This window comes from Rattus norvegicus, chromosome 7 (assembly GCF_036323735.1).
Source record: "Rattus norvegicus strain BN/NHsdMcwi chromosome 7, GRCr8, whole genome shotgun sequence".
Taxonomy (NCBI): Eukaryota; Metazoa; Chordata; class Mammalia; order Rodentia; family Muridae; genus Rattus; species Rattus norvegicus.
Window position 1 is genome coordinate 92,268,431 of NC_086025.1, and position 25,780 is coordinate 92,294,210.

Here is a 25,780-nt window from a genome sequence, read left to right on the forward strand (position 1 = left end):
GCGACAGGAAATGGGCGGGACTTGGGTGGGACTACGCCGGCGCATAGCAGCTCGGGAGGGGGTTCATCCAGGAGTCTCCACCCACTCCCTTGCGTGGCAAGGAAACGAAGGGGCGCGTACCCTGTCAGACGGCATCCGCCTGTGTTAAGTGCACAGCAAGAAGCAGCAAAAAAAGAGTTCAGGGTTGGATGCCCACCGTGGTGGTACAGCTGCCGCACTGTTTCCGCGACGTCGTCCTAAATCTGGAGCTCGGACGACCCTGGAGGAGCAGCGGGACCAATAAGAGCCTCGTGGGGTGACAGCACCCTGCCCAGGCCTGTGGGACTTGAAGCACAAAGAGCCGCGCCCTTCGCCAAGCTAGTGCCCACCCTGGTCAGACAGTGCGGCGCCTAAACACCCTCTCTGGCAGCTCCCTGGGGAAGGCTGGGCCGGTTCAACCCGTCCCAAAAAGAGGAGGGTTTGATACTGAGACTTAAGGTTTGCGGAGGAGACTATTCTTGCCTGGCATGACAGCTCTTTACATGCAGATTGCTAACTCTGGAGCCAGGGCAAGAATGTTGTAAATCTTTTTCGAGTGGTCTCTAGTGGTCTCTAGCGATTTACGTCCCTCTTTTGGTACCACACAGAGGAGAGAATTCTGTGGTTCTCTCATCCCTCTTATCCAGATCCTAGATATCTTCAAAGCCAGGGCCAAATGTCACCTACTCCATGAAGCTTTCCCTTCTTTGTAAGGAAGATCACTGCTTTATCTGAACCTATCTAAGGACACTTAGGCACCCTATCTTAGAAACATAAATCTGCTTAGATGATAAATCTACTCAAGTGTAATTAAGATCCAAATCCCTTTATCGTAACCAACGCTGCAACCAGCTCAGAACCTTGCGTGTAGTGAGTGAATGTACTATACACGTGTAAGACAGCACAGTCAGACCCCCTCCCAATCTGTGGCTTTGAATTTGCAAATGCAATGAACCTCAGACCAAAAGTACTTGGAAAAAAATGTGCGTCTGCCTGAAGCATCTGCAGACTTTCTTCTTGTCATCATTCCATTAATAGAACAGTGAAACAACTATTTCCGTGCACCTCACTGTATTGGTTATTATAAGTAATCGAGAGATGATTTAAAGTATGTCGGAGAGCCCAATCGGCTGTTATTTTTACAAAACTTTCGGTTAAAATTAATGCCCCCAAAAGTTAACTGGGGGGGGAGGGAACCCTCCTCTAGAGTGGGTGGCGCCTTCTGCCAGGTGGTCTAGAGAGGAAGGGGACTCCGTGTGAAACTGGTGCTGCTTGTTTACACTGCCTTCAAGTCTTACTGGCGAACATGTCCTTCTTTGTACTACTGTCGTCCTCCATGATGCCACTGTCCAGATTCTTCAGCCTTCTGATCTGGAATGAAGACCTGAAACCCTCCGGGAATCTCCCAAGCCCCAAGCACCAGATTAGGTCTGTGGGCACATTCAATTTCATGTACAGGCCCGAGGGTGGGTGTGGGTGGGGAGATTAGGGGGTAGGGGATGGGGGGGTCCCTACAGCAGAGGGTGAATGAACAACCAGGCCAAGAAGGAAGCTCGGTTCAGCAGTTAGCTAGTGCTGACTCAAAATTCTGGAGTCTGACACCAGGACAGTTTATATTAGACTTATTTAAATACAGTACAATTTTGAAAAAGTTTCTTGGTAACGACAATCCCAATCCCACCTGCACAGTAAAGCTTAAGGCAAGACTACATTGAAACTCTTTTGTAAAGTACACCATCCTTCCTTAGCTTCAGGGCCTAGGATCTGGTGTGATCTTGGTCATACAGATAGAATAAAGGTCACCAGGTTATGAAAGTGTAATGACACCTCTAAGGATGGGTTCCATTGACTGAGAAATAGAGATAGAGGTCTAGGGAGAAAGAGTCTGGGATAAACATTCTGATGGATTTGAGTGTAGCCTAGCTCTATAGATAGCAAAGGTCTCCAGGCTATTAACAACATCCACTCCCAAGCCTTCTGGATGGAAAACATACATTTTCTCCATTGAGGTGTGAATAATATTCCTGATTTCCCCAGTGTTTATCTTTGAGCACCCATGGTCTCTACAGTACTGAGGGTTTCTCTGCCTTTCCAGCATACAGATGCCATTGTTGGAATACATACACACACACACACACACACACACACACACACACACACACACACACACAATGGGCTCTGTTTCTCTGCAGATCCTGCCTGATACACTTATCAACCATTGCCTAAATGTGTTAATAGTACATTGGTGAGCAGTGTATGGTGATGCACAATTGTAATCTCAGCACTTGGAAGGCAGAGGCGGGAAGACCAAGGAGCTCTAAGCCAACCATAACTACATAGCAACTTCAAGGCCAATGTGAGCTACATGAGACCTCTGATGGTTTACATATGCTCAGCCCAGGGAGTGGCTCTATTAGAAGGTGTGGCCCCATTGGAGAAGGTGTGTCACTGTGAGTGTGGGCTTTAAGACCCTCATCCTAGCATCCTGGAAGCCAGTATTCTGCTAGCAGCCTTCAGATGAAGATGTAGAACTCTCAGCTCCCCCTGCACCATGCCTGCCTGGATGCTCCCATGCTCCCACATTGATGACAATGGACTGACCCTCTAAACCTATAAGCCAGCCCCAATTAAATATTGACCTTTATAAGACTTGCATTGGATGTTCAAAATACCATGAAAACAGTCTCCATGCCACATACTGAAATTCTTCTTCACTGATACCTCTTGGGCCAGGTCTGCACAGTTCAAATCACTCTCAGCAACAAAGTCTTCCACATTCCCACTAGGATAAACCATGAAGCCCCATTTAAAGCCCCATTGCTTTCCAAATACAAAGTTCCCAAATCCACATTCTTCCAAACAAAAGCATAGTCAGGCCTATTCTGACCAACTTCTGTCTTAGAATTTTACTGCTGTAAACAGACACCATCACCATCCAGCTAATCCATTAGCTACAGCCCATGAGTCAGTGAACAATTGTACATCTGGCCATTTCTTCTTCCAAACTGCAATACTGTGTGTACTGCTGGAAGTTCTGCCCACTGCGAAGATTTTCCTTCACCTGTACCTTTCAGGGTTGTCCCGGAAAGGGGTTGTAATGCTGCAGCTATCCACTTTTGGGTTGTGCCTGTGTAACATGCAGGCACATCGGTAAACCAGGTCCTAGCTTTCTCGTCTTCCAATGTCCTTATGAGGGTCTCCAGCAGAAGTTGTGTACCACCATGCCTGGATATGGGACTTGTTTTGTCCCAGTCTGACCGTGAACTCAGAGATCTCCTTGCCTTAGTCTCCTGGGATTCATAGCTACTATGCTTCAAGATCTCCATGTCAAGTTCCACAGAAACTTGTGTCTCCCAGCCTCAAGATCTGGATCACAGATGAGCCTTCCAATTCTGGATTGTAGATCATTCCAGATATAGTCAAGTTGACAACCAGGAATAGTCATTACTTGTATGACTAATGACCCTCTCCTTAAAATAAAAGTAGTAGGTTGTCAGTAGTCACTCCCAGTGAATTAAACCATTGTTGTCTTCTGGCCTGTGTAGTTCAGTGTATTAACTGTAGGCCTAGCCAGGTCATTTGCCTTAGCTGATGAGAGCTCTGATAAGCACTTGCTCCTTTGAGGGCTTACTGTATTGCCTCTCATATGTAAAATAGTAGGAAAAATAGAATGTATAAGCAAGACACTTGTGAGGCAGGTTGCAACTAGAATAAATGGGTAAGTGTTGAACTAGAGTAAAAGAACGGTTTGCAAGACAAGTCATGGGAAAAATGAGTAAACTTTAAATACTAAGAAATTCAAAAAAAGTGCACCTGCTCCTCTCCACTTGGGATGAAAGTGTAGCTGAGTGGTATGCAGCGCTTGCCTTACACATGCGAGGCTCTGGGTTCAATCCTAAACAACGTGGAGATTAAAGCAAAAATAAAGGCAAAAATCATACTACCTTTAGATTGGTAGGTATGCCATTCCTGAACTGAACACCTACTGGTAACACCCATGGCAGTCCAATTATAGCCTTATGTAATCTCTGATAAAGCTCAGATAAAGAGGATAATGGCAGAGACACCCAACTAATGACCAGCATATTTCTGTCTTACTTAGGGTTTTATTGCTGTGAACAGACACCACGATCAATGTAAGTTTTAAGAAGGACAACATTTAATTGGGGCTGGCTTACAGGTTCAGAGGTTCAGTCTATTATCATCAAGGCAGGAGCACGGCAGCATCCAGGCAGGCATGGTGCAGGAGAAGTTGAGTTCTATATCTTCACCCGAAGGAAGCCAGGAACAGACTCTCTGCTACTGTAGCCAGGAAATGTGGATCCCATCTTATGATTGACTAACACACTGGGATGAAGGCTAGAACTTCATAGGTCATGGCATGAACCAGATAAAATAAGACAAGGGGATAAATTCTCAGTGGCCTCATTGGTGACTTCCGTTCCCTATACCCAGCCTTTGCAGAGGAATACTGCCCTCTTTCTACAGAGGCAGCTGGAGTGGGGAGGGCGGGGATGAAAAGGGAGGGAGACTGACAGAAGCAGGATCATGTGCACAGTCCTCATTGTCCTGCTTAGTCCCTATAATACACTTCCTGGAGAGAAGACCAGCACAGCTCAGGAGCAGGGCACAAGAACACTGCCCAGGCATCATCAGTGAGTCAGTTGTGCTAGCTGGTCGTTGTTCTTTGAGTGAACCAAACTTTAGTGGCTTAGTTTATTTTGCCTGTGATTTTGCAGCTCTTTCTTGAAGTCTTTAAATTAGTTGCGATCAGATGCTGCCATTCGAAGGTTTATGTGGGCCAGACATCCAAAATGACTCACCATGTAGCTGACATGTGACACTGGCTGCTGGCTACCTGGAAACTCAGCCCTTCCAACACGGCAAACTTTTGACCTGGCCATTGACTTTCCCCAACATGAGACTCTGAAAGGAGCCAGGCTTGTGTCCTCTTCAGCCCTGTCCTTGGAAGTCAGGTAACATCTCTCATATTATATTCTCTGTTCTACTAGCTGGGGAAGCAAGCCACTAAAGCCAGCCCAGAGTCAGAGGGAAGGCACTCTTCTGCTTCTTTAGTTGCTGTGACCAACATGCCTTAAAGAAACAAAGTATCAAGTTGTATTGTGGGCTCACAGTTTCAGAGTGTCCGGCCTCTGGTTGTTTGGCTTTGAGTGCTCTGAGAAGTCATGGTGGTGGCAAGAGCAGGTAGCACAGGGCAAGCCTCCCTTGCTGGGGGAGGGGAAGCAGAAAGAAAAAGGAAATACCAAAGAGCCAGCCAAAGCAGGCCCTGAGGACATGCCCCCAGAGACTTCCTCCCAGGAGCCACCACTTCCTATCTTTTACTGCTACCACATTAGGAATCCATCAAGTGATTAATCTATTGATTAAGCCTGAGCCCTCATGATTTAATTGTCTCTGTGTGTGTCATTACAAGCAGCTCCAAGTGTGCTTCACTAATCTCCTAGGCCTTTATTAATCCAATCAAGTTGACAGTCAAGATTGAGCATCACCAGTATACAGACCCCACTTCTAAATGGGGACAAAAGAATTTAAAGGCATGTTTTTATGTTAAACATGTGTGTGTGTGTGTGCGCGTGCGTGCGTGTTTTTATATATATGTGTGTGTATGTGTTTATATATCTGTGTGTATGTGTTTATATATGTGTGTTTATATATATGTGTGTGTATGTGTGTGTTTATATGTGTGTTTATATATATGTGTGTATGTTTATATATGTGTGTGTTTATATATGTGTGTGTTTATATATGTGTGTGTTTATATGTGTGTGTGATTATATATATATGTGTGTGTGTATGTGTTTATATATCTATGTGTGTGTTTTATATATGTGTGTGTGTATGTGTGTTTATATATGTGTGTGCATGTTTATATACGTGTGTGTATGTGTGTATTTATATATCTGTGTGTGTTTTACATATGTGTGTGTTTATATATGTGTGTGTTTATATGTGTGTGTGTGTGTGTGTGTGTGTGTGTCACTCAAGGATCTTGATTTGGTCTGCCTGACTGTGTGTTCTGTGTGACAACTCAGTGTGGTGACATATTTGGAGGCTGCTGCTGCATCAATGTAATTCTCTGGATGACATTTGGAATTCTTCATATCTAGCTACTAAGCAAAGAACCCGAAGTACCCTTTGAAAAGATCACTTGGAGGAGGGGGCCTGAGCCTACAGCCTCAGATAGTTGTCCAGCATATGCATGAGGTCCTCTTGGACAATCCCGACCCACTCAAGCTTTAGATGACAACAGTTGAAGGAGTTATGCTAGAGCCACAGGTGCTCAGGTTGACTCTTCACTACGTATTATCTGCACTACCCCACGATGATAAGTCAGCTTTTCCATTGCTCATCTCTCTGTCTGGACCTGAGGATGTAATGTTCACTTGCTAATCTGTTAAATGGAGATACAGGAATCTGTTCCACAGGGCTGCGATGAAACCAATGAGTTAATGCACACGAAGTATTTGAAATGGCATCTGACTCATGCTAAATGCTTAGCAGGCTCCCAGTTCCCATAGGCCACCCAACCCCCACCCCACGTGACCGGATCCTAATTTCAGACCCAACAGCTGATAGAGGTGAGATAGATCTTCTGACCACGTCCTTTCTCTGAAAACCTGAATGAGCTGGAGATGAGCAAATGGAGAGGAGGGAAAGAAGGAGACTTTATGTGATTGCATGTGCATATTCTGTGCAGAAGTGCACAGTAAAGCAGGTCTTCATGTGGGTGGCAAGAAAAGGCACTGAGCAAACATGAAGGGCAAAAGAGAAGATGCTAAAGAGGAGAAGAGGAGCTCCAGAGGCGAAGTCTAGCCTGGCCTCAGCTCAGCCCGCTTTTCACTTCTCAGGATAACAAACATCACATCTCTGTTATAATCCCGTTCTCCTCCTGTGGAGGGTGGAGTGAGAATGGCCCCATAGTCTCCTGTATTGTCACATGCTTCTTTCCCAGCTGGGGAACTGTTGGGAAGGATAAGGAAGTGTGGTCCTGTTGGAGAACGTGCATCACTGGAAGTGGGCTTCGAGGTTTCAAAAGTCCACACCCAGCCTAGTCTCTCTCACTTTGCCTACTGCCTTTGGATCAAGGTGTAAGCTCTTGGCCCCATGCATGTTTACTTTCTGTCATGATGATCATGGATGAACCCTCTGACTGTAAGCAAGCCTCCAAGTAAGTGCTTTCTTGTCTAAGAGGTGCCTTCGTCTGCTGTCTCCTTGCAGCAGTAGAACACTAAGACACCTCCTCGTGTGAATTTCCTTCTGAGTCATGAGTCTACAGAAGGCAGCATTATAAAAATACTCTCCAGGGTTACTACCATCCTCAGTGGTAGCAGGGCACAGGCCACTCACTGTTCCTTGTGTGTGAAGTTACTCATCCGACTATTTCTATCCACTTTGAAATTCTGTTCCTTAACTTAGGTTAGAGCCTTTGTTACTTCTGCCCGTGGTTGGTAACTTCGTTAATGCATCTGTCATTCACTGAGTTCTCACCCTAGTATTCTGATCTAGGACCACGCCCCTTTAGAACTGTGATGAACAATTTGCCATGTCTTGAAAAAATAACAACCACAAAATACTAGATATACTTAAGAAACTAAAAGAAATGGAGAGAAAGAGTCTGGAAAGTAGTAGTGCAGTATTCCTTCCCAAATTTTCAATCGGGGTTCTTCAGAGAAACAGAAGCAGTAAGGTACACAGACATATAGAGAGAGATTATGAGGGACTGACTTGTCTCAGTCCTCAAAAGGCACAGTTGCAGCTCCAGCCAAAAGTTTATAAGAACTGAGGGGCACATGGATACAAAACTCCAGTGTGCGTTCAAAGACCCAAGAACCAAGAGTGCCGGTGTCCAGCACAAGAGGGGGAGATGTCTAACCTAAGCAGTGCGAGTCTCTTCCTCTGCCTTTGATCCTCCCTTAGCTCTTGTGAATTGGATTGTGCCCACCAGCATTTGCAAGGGTGTCTCCTTGCTCAGTCTGCTGACTCAAAGGCCATCCTCCAGAAACAGCCTCAGAGACACATTCATAAATAGGACTTTCAAGCTCTCTGGGGTCCAAATCCCTGAATCCGAGTCATCTAGTAATGAAGTCACCATTGCATTGCGGCATCGATTGGAGTTAGGAAGACAGTCAAGTTGCCACTGCGGTAACATGGAGATATGGCAGGGTCTGGATCTAACTCTTGGACTTTCAGACACCAAAAAGCCTGTAAGAGACAGGAGAGCCAACAAGGTAGAGAAGCAGAGTCGATCGTGGTTTCTGTTTGATCTGCTCATATCGTTAGAGATGCTTGAAATGATACTTTCTTGATGTAGCACCAGTCATGCGTCTTGTGGGCATGTTAGATAGTCTTCTGAATAACTCTCCCCTTTGCACTGCTCTCCCCATGGGGCTGGGGAGTAACTCTGGTTTGCTCGGTGATGTGGAAACTTGCTACACAATCATGTGCACCCAAGTGACAAGCTGGGCAGTTCAAGTGTGCTTGTATCCCCAGCAATAGGGGGACCATGGCTTGCTAGCTTCCAGCCTAGCTGAAAAAACACAGTCCCTAGTTTTAAGGACAGACCCTACCTGAAAGGAATAAGAAAAGATGACAGAGGATACCTGCTCCTCCTTCTGGACTGAACATTTGATGGAAAAAGTTCCCTTTTAAAATATCTCATCATAGGCTGGAGAGATGGCTCAGGGGTTAAGAGCACTGACCGTTCTTCCAGAGGTCCTGAATTCAAATCCCAGCAACCACATGGTAGCTCACAACCATCTATAATGGATCTGATGCTCTCTTCTGGTGTGTCTGAAGACAGCTACAGTGTAGTGATATAAATAAAATTAATAAGTCTTTAAAATATCTCATCACAACATTCCAATCACTATGGATAAAGAAATTGTCTTACTGTTTCTAGACACGAAGTCCATGGCGATGATTTGTGGGGTGAGAAGCCAAACCTATTCCATGTTGGGACCGGCCTCCAACTTAAAAAGAAAAAAAAAAAGCCTGAGAACTTGACCTGCAGCAGAATTCAAGCTGCACTCACTTACCAGGAAGGACTAAAACCTGCTGTGAAGGTACAATGGCCACATCATGTGCAGAGGGCAGCATTTCAAAGCACTCCTTTCCATAAATCTCTACATCCAGTATTTCTTTCTTTCCATCCTTGCCTGTCCTTGGTGAAATTTGACCATCAAAATTTACTGAGTGCACAGTCACCTGTCTATACTTGCAAACCTATGTGCATAAAACAGCACATTTAAAGTGGGTGTATAGATCTGATTGCAAGGTGTTTTTATAGCTGCATATCTCGATAATTCCTTTTCCTTGAGCCTAACATTACTCTCTGAATACTCCACTATACCCCGGCTCCACACCCATGATGCTGTCACTGTCCACCCTTGTAGCGCCATCTTCTCTACCTGTCTCTTTCCCTTTCTTCAAGGGGGCAGATCTAATACCTTCTATGTTCTCAGATAATCCTTGGGGATTAAAGACTTCTTCTAGGGAACTCTCCACCCTTTCTGTGGTACTCCAACACCAGGGGAGCCTCCCTTTACACAACCTGAACAAGTCCTCCTTCATATTCACCTTTGCAGATAACATTGTGCCTGGACACAGAATCCTCAATATGCTCGTTGAATTTCTAAGCTACGTAGTCAATCGACGTCCGATTTTTAGGACACACCATCATTTGAAAGGCAAAGGAGAGGAGTAATCTTGGGGAACTGTCATAATGGGACCCTTGAATGTTGCCCTGAGACATAGCAGGATATGAAAATGTTTATTTGATGACTAAAGGAAATTTTTTTTAAATTGCTAAAAGAAAAAGTAAGTAATATGCATATGTTCAATGTCATGTCCACGGTATAAATGACAGTTAAGAGCAGAGTGTTAGAGTCCCAGAGAATCCAGACTAAAATCTTGCCTATGCCCCTCAGAAACTTTAATCTTTGGATCCATTAATGTCTTTGAGCCTCAGCTTCATTCTTGTAAAAATTCAGAGAATGATGGTAGCTGTGCCCTGTTCATTTTCTTCGGTAAAGCATGCATGTAAAGAGTTTTGTGTAATGGTTAGAACACATCATAAAATCCAGGCTTCAGTTTTACTATCAGGTGGGAACTGTCACTGGCTGTTACCAAGAGTGCTGGCTTAGGAATCCGAGGTAGTTCTTCCACAACACTGATGGCTGCTGGGGGGATGCAGACCAACAGTAGCAGGATTCGGGACAGTTACAGGCTCCCAGATCTAATATGGCTTTTAACGAGACCGTGTTTACCTCAGACTTCATCTTTTCGGACCTATAGGGCCCTGTATCCACTACCATGAAAGTCTGACCCCCACAGAAAGTCCCCAGAGTTTGGCATGAACAAAGATGGGGCTCAGGAGAGGAAGAGCTTGGTTGGGTGTTTCTCTCTCACTCTTAGATGTTATAATGAGCTGTAGGGTTAAACCTGATGACCAATGTCAAAGTAATACAAGCTAATCATTACCTAGCATAGTGCACAGCTGTGGTGCTTGGTACTTTGCATATTTCAACTTGCTTAATCTTAGGCTTGCAATGAATGATAATGATTATGACTGTTCACCACTTTTACAGACAGCATTATCAGTTACTGTATTAACCCCTTAATTGCTTATCCTCATCTCCATTTATAATCCTTTGAGGTAGGAGCAATTTTTTAAAAAGATTTATGTATTTTATGTATGTAAGTACACAGTTGCTCTCTTCAGACACACCAGAAGACATCGGATTCCATTACAGATGGTTGTGGGCCACCATGTGGTTGCTGGGTTTGGAACTCAGAACCTCTAGAAGAACAGTCAGTGTGCTGAACCACTGAGCCAACTCTCCAGCCCAAGGTAGTAGCAATTTTAAGCCTCCTTTTTTAATTGTTTATTTATTTACAATTTAAATGCTGTCCTCCTTCCCGGTTTCCCCCCCACAAGCCCCCCATCCCATGCCCCTCCCTTTTGCCTCTATGAGGGTGCTCCTCCACCCACCCACCCACTCCTGCCTCACTGCCCTAGGATCCGTGTTACACTGGGGTATCAAGCCTCCATAAGACCAAAGGCCTCTCCTCCCATTGATGTCAGATAAGGCCATCCTCTGCTACATATACAGCTAGGGTCCCTCCTTGTGTACTCTTGGATGGTGGTTTAGTCCCTGGGAGCTCTGAGGAGTCCAGTTAGTTGATATTGTTGTTTCTATGGGGTTGCAATCCCCTTCCCTTCGGCCCCTTCAGTCCTTTCCCTAGCTCTTCCATTGGGGTCCCTGGCCACCAAACTGCAACACTATTGCTGATGCCAAGAAGTGCCCAATCTAATGGTTGGCTGTGAGTATCTACATCTATATTAGTCAGGTGCTGGCAGAGCCTTTCCAGGGACAGCTATATCAGGCTCCTGTCAGCATGCACTTCTTGGCATCAGCAATAGTGTTGCAGTTTGGTGGCTGCATATAGGTGGGGCAGTCTCTGGATGGCCTTTCCTTCAGTCTCTGCTCCTTTTTTTCCCTGCATTTCCTTTAGACAGGAACAATAATTCTGGGTTAAAAATTTTGAGATGGGTGGGTGGCCCCATTCTTCAACTGGGGCCATGTCTATCTATTGGAGATGGTCACGACAGATTCGCTCTCCCCTTTGTTGGGTATTTTGACTAATGTCATCCCTGTTGGATCCTGGGAGCCTCTCACTTTCCTGAAGTCTGGGACTTTCCAGTGGCTACCCCCCCCCCCACACACACACACACACTGCTTCATATCTCTATTCAATTTCCTGACCCTCTGTAGTTTTCTCCTGTTCCTTCCCTTACCTGATCCTGCCCCCTTTTCTCCCTCTCCCTCCTCTCTCCCTCCCTTTACCTCCTACTTTGTTACCCCTTCTGAATGGGATTGAAGCATCCACACTTTGGTCTTCCTTCTCCTTGAGCTTCATAAGGTCTGTGGGTTGTATCATGGGTATTCTGAGCTTTAATCCTCCTCTTTTCAAATGAGAAACTAGAAATACCAATAGATTACGAGAAATTCCAAGGTCACTAACCTAATAAGTGATGGAGAGAATTCAAACCTCATTTCCACAGCGCCAGAGCTTGGATATTTTTCCCTGAAAGGCCAAGCCAAATTCAAGCATGAGCATGATGATCTTAACCTGAAAGACATTGAGTTATTACATCCTTGTCCTTGCGTGAGTTCCAAGGTCTCCTTTTTTTTTTTTTTTTTTTTTTTTCGGAGCTGGGGACCAAACCCAGGGCCTTGTGCTTGCTAGGCAAGTGCTCTACCACTGAGCTAAATCCCCAACCCCCGAGTTCCAAGGTCTTTAGATTTCAAAAGTCTATTTTTCTTCTTGATAACTCCAGTGGCAACACCCCCTGTAAATGATCTATTACCTGCCTAGCTTCTGATGTAACACTTTACTAATCTCCAGTTTGAATTTTCCTTTATTGCTATCCTTTGTAACCATCTCAAACAACGTCGCTCCTGAGATATTAGAAAATATAACTTTAGGGAAATGTTTTCAATGAGAGACCACTGAATACAGGACTCATTACGAGTAACCAACCTGGAATGTTCTTATCGGTCAACAGACTGTTGTTAGTTCTCCATTTTTCTTGGGCTTTCTCCTAGTGTGTGCTTCCAGATCCTGGGTATGGACCAATTGTCTGATGGACCAGGAGCCAAAACAGTCTGGTAAAGACAGCTCTCGATGTTTACAGGAAAGGCTACCAGAGCACAAAGGACTGAGGTATTTCTGTCTTGTTCAGTTGCCATACTGGTTGGCAATTTCTTATTCTGCCTAGCATGGGGCAGACACCCTGCCCTGTTTCCCTGCTGATCTCACCTCAGTCCTCTCTTCAAATCCTTCCACTCATGGTCATAGCCATGGCCAGTCAATGCTTTCCAGGCCTTCTGTTTCTACTGTAGCCTTCCACTATTCCGGATCATTTGTCCTCAGCCCTTGTCACCTAGGATCCGTTCCTGGCCTGTGATCTATTGAGATTTACCACATGCCCACAGTTCATCAGACTGCTCATGTCCTTCCTTCCCTTTGAACGCAGGAGTCCAAAGCCTTATAACATCCTCATTGAATACATCTTTACTTAATTTCTCTCCCCATTGTATTTATCACAATCAAATGCTGCCTTGTGCAATTAATTGGTAACGTATTTGAGAGACTCGTCCAAAATGCATGAGTACCTGATAGTGGGGGCTCTGTCCACCTAATACCTGGTCACATCCCAGTACCTAGCCATACCTGGCACCAAAGCAGATTTTCAATAAATAAACAAAAATTTCTAACAGATTCAGAAGTTCTCTATGTGTCTTTTCCCCCACCACAATCAAGATAGTAGTTTTCCAGATAGGAGCCCAGTTGCAGAAAAATGAAAAAACCCACAAGAAGTCAGCTTAGCTTTAAAACAATCAGCTGAGGAGGGGCTGAAGCCTGGGGGCACAGTGCTCACTCAGGATGCTGGAGGCTCTGTGTATGATTGCCAGCACCGCAGTAAAACTAAACAAAAGCAAAAGGCCCATCTTTAGGGGGCTGGAGATATAACAGAATAGTAATGTGCTTACGTATTGTGCATGAGGCCTGGTTCAATTACACACACACACACACACACACACACACACACACGAGATAACCAAACAAAGCGCTCTAAAATGAATGAGTTATAACTTGCAACTACGTCTCTCAAAAGACATCCTATTCACCGGGTATTCCCATAACCTTTTCCAGTGAGCAGAATGAGCTCAGGTGGAGGCACTATTGTATTTATTTACCTTCTAGCACATTGTCATTGCCATTCACTATAACCAGTTTTCTGGGTAAGTCTCCATATTTCATTTTATGGATTTAATAGTCTCCATCTCTTCAGCTTACTAACTGCATAATCCAGAGAAAACTAATTTTCCATCTACAAAATGAGAATTTAGAAAGCTATACCACAGGAGTGTCCTGAGAATTCTGAGACATCTTTTATAAACAAACACAGCAACCACTCCTTTTTTTGATATAATTTATTTTTATTTTATGTTCATTCGTGTTTTGCCTGCATGTGTGTCTGTGTGAGGGCATCAGAAGGCCTGGAAGTGGAGTTATAGACAGATGTGAGCTGCCATGTAGGTGCTAGGGATTGAACTCAGGACCTCTGGAAGAGCAGTCAGTGCTCCTAACCACTGAACCGTCTCTGCAGCCCCCCAGAGCAACCTCTTCATAGTTGGCAGTCAACAAAATATCTCTGTCTGCCTCCTCAAACATTTATGACTATGGCTCCTTAACAAATGTCTACATGATACTAAGCATATGACATAATGACATTTTCCAGACCTAAGAAGAATTGCTGAACCTAAATTATATCTACTTCTAAAAATATGTAAGACCCTTGCTTAATCTGCCTTTGACCTTGGCGTCGTTCAATACTGACTGTTTGGAAGCTTACTTGCATTCTTGACCAACATTCACTGAAAAGCTTTGGGTAAGCCATTCACTGTTGCTACTTATAACGTGGCTCCTTTCCCTTTGAGCAGCCTTCAGTACATGTGCTCAACTGCCATTTGTAATGAAGAAGATAGCAATAACAACAGAAAGTATCTCATAAGAAAAATCATGCACAATAACTCTTAATGATTAATAATAAACCCAAGGTACTTAATGAACTATATCCTGCCAGTCTGAAATATGCCCTGGTTAAGCAGAACAACCTTTGCAATCATTACCTTTTGGGTATCTTTCTGATACCAGTAAGTGTGGCATAATTGAGGAACTGGGATAGCTAGTCTCCAACGCTCAGCCAATTATAGATCAGTAAGTCCTTACAGTCCTACTTCACTATAAATTATAGATCAGTAATTGTAGATCACTAAGTCCTTAAAGTCCTACTTCACTATAAATTACTTGAGGGCAAGGAGCAACTTTGAGAGTCACGATTCTTTGAGCACATTGTTTTTTTTGGTTATGTGAATGTGTGTATGTCTTATCTGTGAGGAGGTAGGCACATGTAGGTGCAGTACCTGTAGAGATCAGAAGGGGGCATCACACCATGCAGGAGTGAACAAGTAGTTGTGTGTCACCTGGCATGGGTCCTGGGAAATGAAGTCAGTTCCTTTACAGGAGCAGTACACTCTCCTAACCACTGAGCCATTTCTCCCGCCCTCAATCTGGATACATTAAATTAATGGTTGTCTTCAAGGATTTTAGGTTAACCAGTTTTTTGTTACTGTAACAAATTCATGAAGCAATCATTTGCAACAAAAAGCTTCTGGTAACCCTCAGTCTAAGAGGCTCTGGTCTATGATTGATTGGCCACATTACTCTGGACAACACAGCATATGATAGTAGGAGCATGTGAGGGAGCAAAGAAACCTCGTCTCATGGCCAAGAGCAAAGAAGACAAGAGGACTGAGGTTGGTGGCCCACAATCCTCTTCACAGGTGTGTCCCAATAACCTAAAGACCCGCCAATGGGCTCCACCTCTTAAAGACTCTACGGCTCAGTAGCTCCATCCTAGGAAATAGGCCTTTAATACAAGGGTCTTTAAGAGACATTTAAGACCCAAACTAATTCAAATTGAAAACAAGATTCTGGAAAGCCAGAAACTACACACAAGCTTTTCTTTGTCAAAGATGTCCCATTTTTTTAACATCAATTTCTATACAAAACATGTTTGTATTCATCTAAGAATAATTTCATAAATGAAATGATAATAGGATAATGTATATTATAAAACTTGTTAGATATATTAAATATACAATATATTATGTTTCTCAACTGATCTACAAACTCTAGTTGAGCCCTCAATAATGCATTTTCATGGCACTGTTTCCAGCCCGAGATCTGTGGTGTTTAATGGACCCATGGAAGGTGTTCTGGGTGACTCTGTAACTTTAATTTTTTTCAAATCCTATTTTTAATGATGGTTCTTAAGTACTTTAACCTTCCTTGTAACCCACCACCTACGAGAGGTGGAAAAGAAAGGATACTGGGTGGGGGCCGGAGGGGGAGGAGTGGACTGTTTAGAAAGGTTCTTTGGAGCAACTCTCATCTGTGTCGTCTGGAAATCGGCAGTTCAGTTCACAGGTTAGCAAGAGGCGGCAGCTCTATCCACTTGCAAACACCTCACGGATACTCCAGCAGTTTGGTGGAGCTGGGTTAGCGATATCAGTGATGCCCAGGTCTCATCTTCAGCTTGAGTCAGTAGGAGGGACCACCAGGAACGCCAGGAGAAGCTCAGCTGTGCCTCTCAGGGAAGTGAAGATCAGCAAAGACCTGAGATCCACAAGCATTGCGCAGCTAGCTGTACCAGCAAGCCAAGCTCTGTCTCTATCACTCTATGGAGTCCAATTTATACCCTTCAAACATCATGCGTCCTCCATGTGCCTTGCCTCATGAGGCATGGCTCGGTCCGAGTCCTTGGAAGCAGCAACGAACTGCAGTGCACCATCACGAGTCTTTTTGTTTTTTAATGTGCATTTCTCTCTATGGTTTCCCAATAAATGCAGCTCAACTATGCAATGTAAGGTGGACCAACAATGCATGTCGTTAGCAAAGAATCTTTCACCACGTGTCCTTTCCCGTGCTTGCTTTAGCAGAACATCCTCTCTCCTGTGTCTGCTTCAGTGCAATATTCCTTCACAAGTCGGTCTTAGCCTTTCAGACCTGTGTCCACTTTTTAAGGAAACACTCCTGCAAAACACCATCCAACTGACTTCCAAAGAGCCCTCAAGTTTCCACTTCGTGACTCCTTGGAAGTGTAGTCAAGGTATAAGTCACATGCACATTTTCTATAGAGGACGATTCTGAAAGGGTGCTATAACCCAAACAAGAGGTGAAGACATAGTAGCATTTGCCCCCCATAACACTTGGTAAGGGTAAAGGGGACAGTGAGGGGGACTCTAAGGTCTGTGCATTTCCTGAGCTCTGGGGGGGTGGGGAGTGTGGTATTGATCTTGCTCTCCTATTTAGCCTTTAATCCCGGCTTGGAACTCTGAGGTCTTAGTGCCTTGAGATGTTCTAGAGAGTAGCAGTATCTTTTCTTCTAATGAGGTGACTGTCAGTGGGACACTGGGTGGGAACTAGTCATGAGAAAGCCTAGGTCATGATCAGAGGCTGGGACATTTAACTCCAGCCTCAGGGAAGGGAGAAGGGCTGGGTGCTGAGTTGTTAACTGATAATGCCTACAAGAGAAAGCTTTTGCAGGGCTCTGGAGAGTGGCAGCCCCAAGAGCTTGGCAAGTCTGCACTCTCCCATATGCCTGACCCTGTGGGGGTCACACTCAGTCATGAGCCTTACATTAAAAGGTGCCTTATATTAAAAGACGAACCACAAGAAATTAGTCTCCCTAAATTCTGTGGACTGTCCTAGAAAATTGTGGTACCTGAGATGGAATCCTGAGGACCCTAACTTGTAGTCACCTAGTGAGAATTCCCCTGAGGACTGCCGTCTGAAGTGGGGGACCATCTTGAGGAGCCTTCATTGCATAGGATCTGGTGCTAACTGCAGAGAAGTCGTGTAATGATGGAATTGAAGTGAAAACCCTCTGGTTAGCATACACAGCAGAGTTGCACGGTGTGGGAACAGTACCCACACGTTTTGGAACCTAGAAGTGTAGATGAAAGGATAGTTGTTTGTTTTTCCTCTCCAGAAGGGATAGATGGAACTCAAAATGCAAGTCTCCACTTTCTATTTAAAGTGCACAAATGCTGGGATAAGGCATAGTCACTCTCTCAAGGAACTCACTCTTTTGCTGGGTTAAGGGGTGTAGAAGTTGGGTTAAGTGCACAAAATATAAAATGTAATGTTGACTTCTGAAACTTCCCATCTCCTGAAACCTTTCCCTAGATCGCCATAGTAGAGGCTCCATAAACTAAAATTTTGTTTAGGCATTGTGTTGATGTTAGATGTCATAGATAGGGATAAACATAGAATTAATGAGTGATGTGTGGTACTGTCCACTGCCACAATTAGTAAGAGGCTAGAATAACTAGGGGGAAAAGCTACAAAGGTGAGGCAGCTTTGGTTGTGCCAGAAACTATAGGCAATGTGTTTTATTGAATCAGGATGCTTGCTGTAGAGAGAGTGAATGTGAAGACAATATTGGAAATAATGCTGACCTCAGTCACACTGATGGTGTGTGTGTGTGTGTGTGTGAGAGAGAGAGAGAGAGAGAGAGGGAGAGAGAGAGAGAGAGATGAAAGAGACAGATGTCTATATATCTATATCTATATATGTATATGAGAAAAATAACAGAGAGATCAGAAATGATGCTGACCTCAGTCACACTGATGGGGTGTGTGTGTGTGTGTGTGTGTGTGTGTGTGTGAGAGAGAGAGAGAGAGAGAGAGAGAGAGAGAGAGAGAGAGCTTTACAGCCAAACTCTTTATACCCCTTATGTAACACAGAAAGCAATGTGCACAAAGCCATGTCCACATAAGAAGCGCTCCAGCCCTCTGGACTCCCGCACTTAGGAATCTTCCCCTGCTCGGCTGCTATGCTGGAGAGTAGTGGAAAGAAAGGCTGGCCAGCCAAGCAAGATGGAGCTGATCATCAGAACACGGGTGTGAAAGGGCTTGGGCACTAGACAGCCAAGGCATAGTAGTGCTGAGAATAGTTCATAGTGTATGCTTGCCTCACACATACTTACAGGGAAAGCTGAGGCAGTGCATGAATCGGGGGCCATCACAGAAAAGACATGAGAAGGTGGTGGCTAGGTAATCATTTACACCACCAGCAAAGGACTAATGCCGTCAAACTGCTAATGGTTTGGCAAATACCCAGCATCAGAAGCAACGCAAACAATGAAGATAACCCAGGTATACCGCAACCTGGCCCAGAGCTGTGATAACTAGGAGGGAGCTAGCTCTCTGTAGGTGATAAGTCTCAAACACAGGACAAATGGCTGAGGTGCTGACCTAGCATATCAAAGGGGACTTGGCCTCCAGGTTCTCCCAGCATCCCTTAGTCCTTACCTGTTACAGGATAAGGCTGGCATACCCTGGCCTCTACCCTGAACTCTCCAGCCCAGCGACTGGGCTGTCCTTCTCCCTTCATGATATAATCCAGACATTTTGGTTCCCCACCCCTTTGTACCTTTGGCCTTCTCGCTACTGCACCTGGTCCTGTATTGTTGTCCCCACTCCCATCCCTCATATCCTCTCCCGTCCTCTCACAGTTCAGGGCCATGACCACTCTGAACTGTCCCAGATGTGTCTGCTTCTGGCTAAGCTCTTCTTCAAATTCTCCACCATACCTAGGAGCAGTCATGCCCTTTCCTTATTTCTGTTTTGCACTCAGTAGGTAGCACAGGAAAGGGAAAACTGGGAAAACTGCATTTGGCAAAAACTCATATACATTGTAGGTTAACTTTAAGGTTAAGGGATATTGGGATTAAACAGTGAGGCTAGGAACCCTAGAGATGAACAGAGGAGCTTGTAGCCTGATATGAGATAATCAAGCTAAACAGGTTAAAAAAAGGGGGGGGGACAAGGTTGATTGACAGCAAGCTCGTAGGCTGCCCCCAAAGCTCGTAAGGAATATACTTTTACACTTATTTTGAACATTTGTATGGGGGGGGGTGCCATATGTGTGCAGATACCTCCAGGGTCCAGAAGACGATGTTGGATCACCTGGAGTTGGAGTTATAGGAAGTTGCCAGCTGCCACGTGGGCAGTGGGAACCAAACTCAGGTCCTCTGGAAATCCAGCAAGCAGTCCTAACCACTGAGCCATTTCTCCAGCACCCTCATAGACTGCTACTTCTAATGCAATTGGTTGTCACAGATTAAAGGTAATTCGTTTAAAGAAAAAAAAAAAGCCCTCCGGACCAACTCGTAGACAAGGAGTTAACTGAGAATTCAGTTAACTAAGCCTCAGTCACTTCTTGGTAGTTGTCAGTCATGTGCAAGGGTGGCAGCAGTAACCATGCCAGGGACTAACAGTTAAGGTCAGCAGCTAATAAGGCCAGAGTGAGAGAGGGACAGGGTGAGCGCAGCCCACCTATGATGAGGTAGGCATATAGAAACAGCACCTGAGCATTTCCTAGTTGGGCCTGGGAGCATGCATAGAATGTGTGGTTTCTCCAGTGATAGCCCAAAGAACTGATCGATCATAAGGATGACTCCCTGGTTTGTCTGTTTTCTGACATATCTCTATAAAAACTTAATTTAGACAGAAAGTTTAACCACCTTTCCTAACTTGTGAGCTCCTCCCTCTCTTAGGAGTTTTTATTACTTTTCCTTACTTTCTCACTTTCCTTAATTTCCTATGAATACCCATCACTGGCATGAGGGAACAAATGGGGGAGCCATTGTCCCAGTTGGCCTTGTGACCATGAGCACCTAGGTCGTTAGACAAAGTACAACTGGGCTAAGAAAAGTCCTGTAACATACTTGGAAGAAACAACGCCGTGGTCTAAATATTCATGGGTATAAAAGACATATCTAGCCCCCCCTCATAAAATACTGATGAGTCCATAGGTCCACACACTCCATATCATATGCTAGGAATGATCATTAAAAATGACAAGTGACCAATTAAAACATGTGACTATGTGGGTCAATGGATTGTACCAGGAAACTTGGTAAGGTTGAGAGAGGTCAGAGACTCCAGCACCCATCTGAGGACTGTAGGCATCTCCCTGTTCCCTACCAGGTTCTTACCTCGGAACTCATGACCGCATTCCCCATATAGAGATGTAGCCAATGGTCATGTAGCCCAGAACAGAATTCTCCATGCTAATGAGATATCTAGATGGGCCTCAGGGTTTAGCCAATAAGCTTCCCTTCCCAGACATTCCTTCCTAGAAAAGGTATTTAATCTTTGATGCACCCTGAGGAGGTGGTATGCATCCATTTTCCTTGATGAACAATCAAATCAAGGACCTCTGTGGGGAGCATGGAGAAAGCCTTAGGCTACAGAGCTGCACCGGAAGGCCCTTGGTGCTTGGACAATCCGGGATAAGCTGAGCTGGAGTTCCCCATACACACATCCCCAGGCTTGCCCCCAGCCTCCGGGCCTTCTCTGTTCCCAACTCCCTGAGACTCGGCAGGGCCCCAGCCCCGCTCCTCATCACAGACCCATGGGCCCCCTCTGTTCAGACTCTATGTGGTTTCCAGTGTCGGCTGGTCACCCAGGAGTCAGAGAACCCCAGTTTCAGCCTCAGCCTACTTTGTTTCTCACTCTTGTGCTGAGGCCCCCACCCAAGGCTGAGCTCTCCCACTCCCGAGAGCAAAAACATCAAAATGGTCTTATGGAGTCACACACTACATATCTGCCTTGCATCTTGCTTTATATGAAAATGCCCAAAGGTGTGTTATGATTTAAATCTGTACTGTAATATATGAGCAGTGCATTGGTGCTTCCCACAAGCTCAGGACCTGATGGCAGTGAAGGATTAATGCAGTCTAGCATTCCACAAAATGCAGCAAGACAGAATGCAGAGGGGCGCCTTCCCTTTCAACTGCCCAAGCAGTGATCCCATACCCCAGCGGCCGGCGGAACCACATGACCACCTTTTTACCATGTTGATAAATTTTCAAGAACTCCACAAGAAGTCTTTGTGCGTAAAATACTAGTTTCCTGTTATAGACTCCCGTGTGCTTCCCACTGGTCACACTAAACAGAAAATACACAATTCTTTGGTCATTTTCAACTTTTTGTTTGTTGGTCAAGAGATGTCCCGGATGTCCTGGAATTTATTCTGTAGACCAGTCTGGCTTTTGAACTTAGAGATCCACCTGCTTCTGTCTCCTGAGTGCTGGGATTAAAGGCTCATTTTCAACTACTTTTATTTTAAATGGTTGCACACTTTTCTCTGGCAACGGCAATGGAGACAGGGCCACAGACTCCGGTGGTACATCTGAGGTGACAGAAGGCATTACTGTCCATTGACAATTTCTAATATTTTAACAGTAGAGTCCTCAGGGTTCAGGGTGGTGTGTATGTTTGAGGTACACACAGTGAAGTGTATACTATTTGGTATAAATTTAAGGAGAAATCTTGAAGGTTTATCATAATCTGAGTTATTCACACTCCTGTCAAATACTGAAGACTTCTGTCACCCTAGGAAATTAGCTAGTGCCTCTTCCCACTCACTACCCTACCCCAGTGTTCTCTAAGTCCCTATTAACAGGTCGGTCTACTCTACAACTACACACAGTTGGAAACCTGGATATATAGTATTCTCTCACCGGGCTTTTGCACTCCTTAAAACAGTGGTTTGTCACTGACAGGTATGTCATTGTGTGACTATGCCAGTTTCTTTTGTTGATAGACACTTGGATTGCTTCTATATCCTGGTAGTCACACATAAAACAGCGGCTTCGATCTTGTACTGGGTCTGTGTGGGTGTATGCTTTCATTTCTCCTGAGCAAAAACATCAAAATGGTCTTATGGAGTTATACACTATGTATCTGTCTTGCTTTATATGAAACTGCTCAACGGTGTGTTAGAGGAGTCTTATGACTTTAAATCTGTACTGTGGTGAGTTTCTGTTGCTCTGTCCTCGCTTACAATTCGTAGTGTCGGTATTTTAAAATTTCTATCCATTCTCCTGGGCATGGGTATCTTATGACTTCTGTTTGTATTTGCATGACAGAAACTGTGCTGAGCACATTCCAAAAATGAGCATTTATTACTCATTTATACATCTTTTTGCAATACGATTAGTTAGGTCTTTTAGTAAATTTTTGGTACCTTTCTGCTGCTTGTTTGCTTAGAACTTTTTGTAATGCAAATGTCTTTGTTTAATCTGAGCTTTGTGTATGAATTTCAGGATGTTCAGTTGATTTTTTTTTCCCCTTTAAGGCCTGTGCTTTTACACTTTTCCTAAGAAGTCTTTGTGTCCATACCAACTTACAGTGATCTTTTTCTCTTTTTTTTTTCTTTTCTTTTTTTTTTTAAATACTTTCAGCTTTTATATTCAGGCTGATAATTCACCTTGAATTATTTTTTCTTGTGTTATGTTACACAGGGATCAAAGGTTTTGTTACATCTGAACAGCAAACTTTTGAAACTATTGAAACTACTGGACCCTTTTGCTCACTGAATTGCTGAAGTGCCTTCATTAAATATTAATTAGCACTTCATTAAATATCAATTAGCACACATGCACAGTAGTGCTCACCTGTAATCCTGACAGTGGGAGGGCGTCACACAGGCCGGCTTGAGCTACGAGGCAAGTTCTGCGTGTAGCTGTGTGTGTGTGTATGTGTGTACCTATCACTGGATTCTTTCCTTTTTTTCTTTTCTTTTTTTTTTTTTTTTGGAGCTGGGGACCGAACCCAGGTAAGTGCTTTACCACTGAGCTAAATCCCCAACACCCACTGGATTCTTTTTATTAAAGATTTATTTATTTTATGTATATGAATACACTGTCCCTGTCTTCAGACACACCAAAACAGGGCATCAGATCCCCTTGTGAGCCACCATGTGGTTGCTGGGAATTGAACTCAGAACCTCTGGAAGGGCCGTTTAACCGCTGAGCCATCTCTGCAGCCTGCATCTTTGGATTCTTAATTATAACTTTTCATTCCATTTTCCATTTGGTCATTGCACCATTATAGTAAGTCTTCTAACTGCTCTCGAGCCGTATTTGGCCCTTGAGATTCACCCATACATTTTAGAACTAACTTGTCGATTGTCAACAATACAATAGTTCTACCAGAAAGTTTCACTGGGTTTTACAAAATTCAAAAAAAAATTCAGAACCCACAGACATGGACACAGTGTTTCACCTTCCAATTGATAGACATTTCCCCACTTCCTTAGGTCTTCACTAAATTCTCAGCAATATTTTATGGCTCTTAGTAAGGAAATCTTATACAGCTCCTAATAAATTCATCATGAACACTTGAGTTAGTGGTTTTTTTTTTTTTTTTGGTTTTTTTGGGGTTTTTTTTTTTTTTTTTTTTTTGGAATATGTCAACCAATTGTTTATTACACAGCACGAACAAACACGAACATCAAGCCTTTTCCAGATCTTGCCGACAAGCCTATGGTGTCAAAACTCAGGGGAAAACAAGAGGCAAGACCAGGAGTTAGACCAGCTAGGCCTCATGGAGACCTTGCCTCAAGCAGAAATAAACAGGGTAGCACACATTGAACTCTGAACATCAGGAGTATGCACACCCACACATGCACCTGTAAAAAACAAGTCCCCCATCTCCAATGGCTCGTTCTAATCTGTTCTGTGTATTTATTAAAGATAACAAATTTTCCTTTATTACAAATTTCTCTGTAAACTAGAAAATCTAAAATAAAAGATCTATTCCAATTACCTTCTAAATCAAACTACCGGGCTTTGACTCATGCTCAATTCTTGGGTAAATCTGTCATTCCCATGAATCCAAATGTCACACATCCTATATAATTTAAAGGTTAGCAAGTAGAAGAGATTTCCCCAGCACCAAGAAAAGTTTAATCTTAACAAACAAAAAAACAGCTTTCACATCTGCTGCATGGCACCGTTAACGGCAAGGACAGTGTACAATTCAAACTGCCCTAATTCTTCTGGTTCTGCCCGATTTTAGCATTCTCAGAAGGATCCCATCTCTGATAATGGCAGAAAGTGCAGAGACATCTGAATGGCTCATCTCGTCTCTCATTTCCTTCAAGCTGTCTTTGTCTCTGCTCAGTCCGAACAAATCTTCTCATCCTTGCTATGGGGTCTTTCAGCACCAACAACAGTGTGCGGACCCTTCTCTTGGGAAAGGCGCTTTGAACTTCCCTCATGATTCTTTCACTTCTGTTCTCCACAGGCTGGCTCTTAATCCGGAGACGAACCCTTTGACAACGATGATATTTTGTCGGCTTGGCACTGGGGTTCAGGGTTAGCTTTTTCATGACCTTTACTAGTGTTTCTGGTTGTAGGATTTCTGAATCATCCGGTGAGTCCTCTTCACCTTTCCTCTGAGATCCATCATTCATCTGAGTTTCTGGGTTCACAACTGGGTCGACTTTCTCGGATGGCTCATCCATGGCAGTGGGCAGAAGCCTCAAAAGCTAGCTCCGAACAAAATTGCTAGCTAATCTTTAGAAAGACCTAAGCTCTAGCCCCACATAGCAGAGACTGAAGAGTAGAGTTAGTGTTTTAAATACAATTCTAAATCATTTCAAGAATCATATTCTAGTTAGAATTTTTCTTTACTTTTCCCTCTTTTAAAAATAATTGTTAGATATCCCTTTAAAATACGTTAGCCTATACATTTTATCTGAGCTATCACATATGAAATTCTTTTCTTAAAAAAGATTTATTTATTATATATAAGCACACTGTTTGTCTTCAGACACACCGGAAGAGGGCATCAGATCCCATTTCAGATGGTTGTGAGCCACCATGTGGTTGTGAGATTAGAACTCAGGACCTCTGGAAGAGCAGTCAGTGCTCTTAACCACTGAGCCATCTCTCCAGCCCCACATATGAAATTCTTTTTTTTTTTTTTTTGGTTCTTTTTTTCGGAGCTGGGGACCGAACCCAGGGCCTTGCGCTTCCTAGGTAAGCACTCTACCACTGAGCTAAATCCCCAGCCCCATGAAATTCTTAAAGTTTGAGAAGTTAGTCTGTGCTGCCTCATAAAGAACAAAATGGGAGAGGGATGAATTTCTGAACAGAGACGTGGTTTGGAATATTAACCTCAGGGCATGGTATAGCTCAGCAGAATATCAAAAGCTTCCACAGGAAGCCCTGGGGCAATCCCCAGGACTGAGCAAAGGGAAATGGAGATGTTATTAATTCCCATATTATAACTATAATCCTTTATTACAC

The 25,780-nt window shown here is 44.0% G+C and overlaps 1 protein-coding gene and 1 long non-coding RNA gene across 2 annotated transcripts; both read right to left on the reverse strand.

The window, feature by feature from the left end:
• Positions 1-4,155: 4,155 nt before the first annotated feature.
• On the reverse strand, positions 4,156-10,953 carry LOC103690428 (uncharacterized). The gene is made up of 3 exons (XR_010053809.1): positions 9,616-10,953; positions 8,930-9,008; positions 4,156-8,839 (listed from the first exon to the last, which is right to left on the reverse strand). It is a non-coding gene; the product is annotated as an uncharacterized LOC103690428 (long non-coding RNA).
• Positions 10,954-24,372: 13,419 nt separating this feature from the next.
• Positions 24,373-25,139, reverse strand: Dppa3l4 (developmental pluripotency associated 3 like 4). The gene has a single exon (XM_039080202.2). The coding sequence runs from the start codon at positions 24,991-24,993 to the stop codon at positions 24,517-24,519; it is 477 nt and encodes a 158-aa protein (XP_038936130.1). The 5' UTR covers positions 24,994-25,139; the 3' UTR covers positions 24,373-24,516.
• Positions 25,140-25,780: the final 641 nt, after the last annotated feature.

Coding starts and splice junctions, on each gene's coding strand:
- Dppa3l4 (XM_039080202.2), bottom strand. CDS start 24,993: ATGGATGAGCCATCCGAGAAAGTCGACCCAGTTGTGAACCCAGAAACT.